This window comes from Myxine glutinosa, chromosome 5, assembly GCF_964187855.1.
Source record: "Myxine glutinosa chromosome 5, kmMyxGlut1.1, whole genome shotgun sequence".
Taxonomy (NCBI): Eukaryota; Metazoa; Chordata; class Myxini; order Myxiniformes; family Myxinidae; genus Myxine; species Myxine glutinosa.
The window spans coordinates 28,899,501-28,905,946 of NC_136265.1; the positions used below are offsets into that span (position 1 = coordinate 28,899,501).

Sequence of the window (6,446 nt, forward strand, 5' to 3'; positions counted from 1 at the left end):
TCAAGGTTTGAAATTAATCGGACAAGTACTTACCGAGCTATGGCGATTTAGCCGTTCGCCGTTCGCTTTGCCGTTGCGAATGGACCAAACCATTCATGTAAATAGAGGGGGGGGGGGGGGTTCTGTGGTCGTTCGCTTTGGCTTTGCGAATGGACCAAACCATTCATGTAAATAGAGGGGGGGGTTCTGTGGTCGTTCGCTTTGGCTTTGCGAATGGACCAAACCATTCATGTAAATAGAGGGGGGGGTTCTGTGGTCGTTGCGAATGGACCAAACCATTCACATCGAATCATCGAATCACATCGAATGGACCAAACCGTTCGCTTTGGACCAAACCATTGCATGTAAATAGAGGGGGGGGGTTCTGTGGTCGTTGCGAATGGACCAAACCATTCATGTTTTTTTTTTTTTTTTTTTTGGCAAGGAGCGGGCACCCACGTACGGGCACGTCCTAGCTTATATATAGTACGGGCATGCCCTAGTCTATCTATAATTCCAGTAATCTCTGTCTGTACGTTTGTACGTTTGTCTGTCTGTGACCGCTGTTTCTCGACAACCACGGGTCCGATATACTTTTAACTTGCCAGGTATATTGCTGGGGACCCGAGGATGTGCCTTTTCAAGGTTTCATATTAATCGGACAATTACTTACCGAGCTATGTCCAAAAAACGATTCAACCAATCAGAGAGCAGCGAACGATCGCGTGTTCCGGCGTTGCGAATGGACCAAACCATTCCATGTAAATAGAGGGGGGGTTCTGTGGTCGTTGCGAATGGACGAAACCATTTCATGTAAATAGAGGGGGGGGGATTGTCACTGTACTCGCAAGCCGTTCGCCGTTCGCTTTGGCGTTGCGAATGGACCAAACCATTTCATGTAAAGAGGGGGGGGATATAATTTTAGATAGATATATAGTACGGGCATATATATAGTACGGGCATGCCCTAGTTTTTCAAAGTGGAACAGAGCGCATTCGCCGATTTGTGAATGAATCTGACGTAACGATATTGTGTTTTAAGTAACTGCTTTGCTGAGGTGGAAAACAAACGAATCGATCGTTCATTTCTAAACCAGGATTGACGATGTTAGTTTGTGGATTTGATAGTTGACTCCCAGTCCCAGCCTCATTCGCTCTGAGAATCTCAATCTGTAAAACCCAAAAAGTTTCAGAATGTGAGATGTCCTCATTGTTTTAACTCTTCTTGTCCGCAGAATGTATTTCAGAGATTGTCTTCACTGCCGTTGTTCAGTTCTGCTGCGGATGAGTTGGTTCAGGCCTACAGGTGTGGGAAAGAGTCGAGGCCTGTTCTTCTCTCTTTTGGTAATACTAGGGCATGCCCGTACTATATATATGCCCGTACTATATATCTATCTAAAATTATATCCCCCCCCCCCTCTATTTACATGAAATGGTTTGGTCCATTCGCAACGCCAAAGCGAACGGCGAACGGCTTGCGAGTACAGTGACAATCCCCCCCCTCTATTTACATGAAATGGTTTCGTCCATTCGCAACGACCACAGAACCCCCCCCTCTATTTACATGGAATGGTTTGGTCCATTCGCAACGCCGGCACACGCGATAGCTCGCTGCTCTCTGATTGGTTGAATCGTTTTTTGGACATAGCTCGGTAAGTAATTGTCCGATTAATATGAAACCTTGAAAAGGCACATCCTCGGGTCCCCAGCAATATACCTGGCAAGTTAAAAGTATATCGGACCCGTGGTTGTCGAGAAACAGCGGTCACAGACAGACAAACGTACAAACGTACAGACAGAGATTACTGGAATTATAGATAGATGGTCGAACAGGGGTAGCTGTGATCACCTCCAGTGGGATCGAAGCAATCGCCAGGATTCTTCATCCGCAGAGTGAGTGAATCTGTGCAGATCGGACGACATGGCTGACCTGTTTTTAATTTATTTTATGGAAAGTTATCCATTCTGGAGAAGCACGGACATTGTTGGATCGTTTTTTGAAATTGTCCGCTTTGTGTAAATTATTTATCCGTTATCTTTGAGTTTCCATGAAATGTCTTTGATACAGTTAAGTTTGTCGACGAGCTCGCATGCCGTGGTCTGGATCTCGTGGAAGAGAAAGTACCGTTGTTGCACCAACCTGCCAACAAGGTATTGGGAATAGAGGAAGTGACTCCATGTTCCTGTCATGTAATTCCTTCAAATGGTCCAATGGAATTTGGTTGTGGAGATTCGTGGAACTGGAACTGTCTGCTTTGAACTGGGAAAACAAGGAAATCTTATTGTTTTTGAAGTAACTTAAGTTTTCCTTTGTTCAGTGATGGATATTTCCTTGTTTGCAGGTGCTTGGTGATGTGAAGAAGAATTTGCAAATTGCACAAAAACAAATGGGAGTCTTCCTGGATTGGTCCAAGTCCCAGGTCGGAGTGGGTATGGAGCGATCCAAGCAGGCCATGTTGGACGGTACGGACTCTCTACTGAAAACAAAGTTTGGACAGGTGGTTTTGTCAGGTGCAGACTCTATGCTTTCTCAAGTCGATGGATACCTGCCACGTGATCAGCCGGGTAAGTTGGTGCTGTGTGGACTTGATGTACTTGTGCAGAAAGTTTTGTACTTCTGCAGAAAGTAATACCTGTGCTTTCTGCAGAAGGTGAAAGTCCTGATGAAAAAGTTGTCGTGCGAAGCGACTCGTCCCTTGACCTTTACCGTCGGCTCATTGCTGTGTCCAGCAAGGCCGGACGAGAGGTGTTCAAGAAGAGTTCTTCCGGGATCCAACGTGTTGCAGAGACCGGTCGTGCCGGTCTAACCAGTGTTCTCGAATGTTTCAACGCACTATTCGACTCCGTTGTGAAGAAGACTCCGGTGAACCAGGTGATCGATGCGGTGCACCAGGAACACGATTCAGATCGCTCCAGTGATGTCTGTAAACCCTCAACCGGTGCGGAGACCCTGGGCAAACCAAGCAAATGAGTGAATGTCCGCAGGTGATTTCTCATTTGCTAAATTTTTGTGCAGCTTCACATTGAATGCATTGGATTTGCTGGGTTTGTCACGTGATGGAAATAAAGTTCTTGAAGAAAGTGATTTTTGTTTGTTTTGGGTCCTGAATTCATTCCCATCTTGGTTGTAATGTTGTCTAGGCGGTCTTCCATGTGGTCATTGTACCCGTTTCGGTTTAAGCTTGGAAAGGTTTGTCCTTACCTAACAAGGAATTCAGGTTTGTCTTTTAAAAATTTTATTCTCCCTCCAGTGTTTTAGGTTTTGCTGATACCCACAGTCTTCCACAAACTTCTCCGGTATCGATTGGTCCTTGATGCGATGGATGTTGGCAGGTTTTCCTTTCTTGCCTCTGCTGTCACACAATAAATCTCCCACATTCAAAGTGGTCCAGACCTTTGTGGCAACTGTTACACGTTCGTTCCTCCATGATATTTGGGTTTGCGATGCTGTGGCACCTTTCGAAAAGAGAAGACCATTGCACGTATCCTTCTGAAAAATCCCCATGGGTGGGGGTAATGCTGGTTAGGGCAGGAATTTGTAATTTGACAAGGATTCCGATGATAACTTGCCGACCTTTCACGAAGGTCACCGTGGGATTTTTGAGGATCCACAAACTAATGCTGGTGATGTGACGCCTTGTTTACCGTACATCGGAGGGACGGCACACACATGGAATCACCTTGTCTGTAAAACACCGGGATGACATTTTGCAGGATTCAAACCCAGGCTAGAAAAGCAATCGATTTTGTCCGATCGAGATAGACCCGATGAGAAAAGCAAAGGCAGCACCGAAACTGGCCGACGACCTATGGACAGACACAAACTACATCTTCTATAATGGATTTGTTGTACACCGCTCCTTTCCAATGCAATCTCCAGGCGGTGCATGACGTCATCGCCGGGCACCGAAGGGGGCTCGGCAATGACGCACACCAAGGGAGTACTCAGTTTTCACTCCGGTTGTTTGTTACTTGCCGGAAAAGATTCCGGCAAGTATGTTGGTTGGTTGGTTTCTGTTTGCGCAGCACTACGTCTGCATCGTTGCACAAAGCATCGCCAAACTTTACACACATTTGTCTTGCCCTGGAATAGACTGGCCAATTTTCAACAATCTCGGACCAAGGCCTCCATTATGACGTCATAATTCGACAAGTACAAGACTTCATCCAATCAAGATGCAATTTCTTCAGCGACATGACGGCACAAACCGATAGAGGGAAAAAATGATGTCATCGGTCACGTGGTTCGGCCACCATCTTGGAAAAACCAAAAAACTTTGCACCTCGATATCTCAGTGCTGAATAGAAAAAATTGAGACATGGCTCATTGTAAAGCACTCCATGGGGAATAAAATATGTTAATGATGTCATAGGTGCCTCCATTATGACGGCATAATTCGACTTGTACAAAACTTCATCCGATCAAGATGAAATTTCTTGAGCATAATCGTGGAATAAATTAGTTTAGAAAACAAACAATGACGTCATCGGTCACGTGGTTCGGCCGCCATCTTGGAAAAACCGAAAAACGCTGCAAAATGGCCGATAAAAAAGTACCTTCCGGCAAGTCCTCGGTCTGATCTTTTTGTCCGCACAGAATAAATATGATTTTCTCTACAAATGTTGGTCTGATTGACAGGAAATTTTCACCACAGGTGCAACTCCACCTGTATTTTTTAAATGATAATTATGACGTCATAGGTCACGTGGTTCGGCCGCCATCTTGGAAAAACCGAAAAACTTTGCACCTCCATATCTCTGAAAGTGTTGAATAGAAAAAATTGAGACGTGGCTCATTGAAAAGAACTCTCCATGGGGAATAAAATATGTTAATGTTGTCATTGGTCACGTGGTTCGGCCGCCAATATTTGTCCTAAATGGTGGATAAAAAAGTAAATTCCGGCAAGTCCTCGGTCTCTGACCGATTTTTCATCTGTCTGTCTGTCTGTCTGTGCACAGCACGACGTCTACACCGTTGCACATAGAAACACCAAACTTAACACACATATTTGGCTTGCCCTGGAATAGAATGTGCCCAATTTTTAACTGTCGGCCTGAGGCCTCCATTATGATGTCATAATTCGACGAGTACAAAACTTCATCCAATCAAGATGCAATTTCTTGAGACATGACGGCATAAACTGATAGACAAAAAAATAATGATGACGTCATCAGTCACGTAGTTCGACCGCCATCTTGGAAAAACCGAAAAACTTTGCACCTCTATATCTCCGAAAGTGCTGAATAGAAAAATTGAGACATGGCTCATTGTAAAGAACTCTTCATAGGGAATAAAATATGTTAATGATGATGTCATTGGTGCCTCCATTATGACGTCATAATTCGACAAGTACAAAACTTCATCCGATCAAGATGAAATTTCTTGAGCATAATCGTGGAATAAATTAGTTTAGAAAACAAATAATAATGACCTCATCGGTCACGTGGTTCGGCCGCCATCTTGGAAAAACCGAAAACCTTGCTCCAAAATGGCCGATAAAAAAGTACCTTCCGGCAAGTCCTCGGTCTCTGATCTGTTTATTTGTTTGTCCGCACAGAATAAATATGATTTTCTCTGCAAACGTTGGTCTGATTGACAGGAAATTTTCACCATAGGTGCAACTCCACCTGTGTAATTTTTTCATGATAATTATGACGTCATAGGTCGCGTGGTTCGGCCGCCATCTTGGAAAAATCGAAAAATTTGCACCTCTATATCTCAGAAAGCCCTGAATAGAAAAAATTGAGACATGGCTCATTGTAAAGAACTCTCCATGGGGAATAAAATATGTTAATGGTGATGTCATAAGTGCCTCCATTATGACGTCATAATTCGACAAGTACAAAACTTCATCCTGTCAAGATGAAATTTATTGAGCGCCACGTCAAAGATGGCTGCCGGGACACTTCAAATGGGCTGCACTCGTGCCAAAGGATTTACATGATGAACTGCCCTGGTTTATTATAAGACTTCCGGCTCGAAAAGGCGCAGTGGAAGTTGTCATGGGAAGATCGATTAAAACTGAAACGACGGCCATTTGCTGCATTGTTTCCATGGAGATTAATACTTGGTTAAGCGGTTGCGAGCGCTCCATTCCATTGGAGTCTTTGCTTAAGCGATTCGAATTGAAGCGAGCCGCTTGCTTCGGGAACTCACCTCTGATTTGTGTTTCTTGAACATCTTTATGAGTTAAATGATAATAACTAGAACGCCACTCAGTAGAGCACATACTCCCGCCGTGGGTCAAGTTGCAATCGTACGATTTCACAAAAGTTTGAGGGAGTAGTTCAGTGACAACACAAGTCAAGACAACACAAGGCAGACACTGCATATAATATATATTGTTGCGGATCTCAGCGCCGGCCTTTCCCCTAACCAAGGGGGGATTAGTCCCCTTGTCTTTTACTAGCCGACGGGACCCGGGACCGATGACGTCCTTCCCGGACAGCGTTAGGGAGGGTTTTAGG

General features: G+C 44.5%; 1 protein-coding gene across 1 annotated transcript; it reads left to right on the forward strand.

The window, feature by feature from the left end:
* The first annotated feature begins 1,899 nt into the window (after positions 1 to 1,899).
* Positions 1,900 to 3,063, forward strand: LOC144892092 (perilipin-2-like). Its single transcript, XM_078777265.1, has 4 exons — positions 1,900 to 1,933; positions 2,047 to 2,129; positions 2,321 to 2,543; positions 2,627 to 3,063. Exons 1-4 carry the CDS (start codon positions 1,900 to 1,902, stop codon positions 2,947 to 2,949), a joined length of 663 nt encoding a protein of 220 aa, XP_078633391.1. The 3' UTR covers positions 2,950 to 3,063.
* Positions 3,064 to 6,446: the final 3,383 nt, after the last annotated feature.

What these genes read in the sequence shown, in the direction of transcription:
- LOC144892092 (XM_078777265.1), top strand. Translation starts at nt 1,900, where the DNA reads ATGGCTGACCTGTTTTTAATTTATTTTATGGAAA. An exon ending in TGCACCAACCTGCCAACAAG is followed by an intron (nt 2,130 to 2,320) that starts GTATTGGGAATA and finishes CCTTGTTTGCAG; the next exon opens with GTGCTTGGTGATGTGAAGAA. An exon ending in CCTGCCACGTGATCAGCCGG is followed by an intron (nt 2,544 to 2,626) that starts GTAAGTTGGTGC and finishes TGCTTTCTGCAG; the next exon opens with AAGGTGAAAGTCCTGATGAA.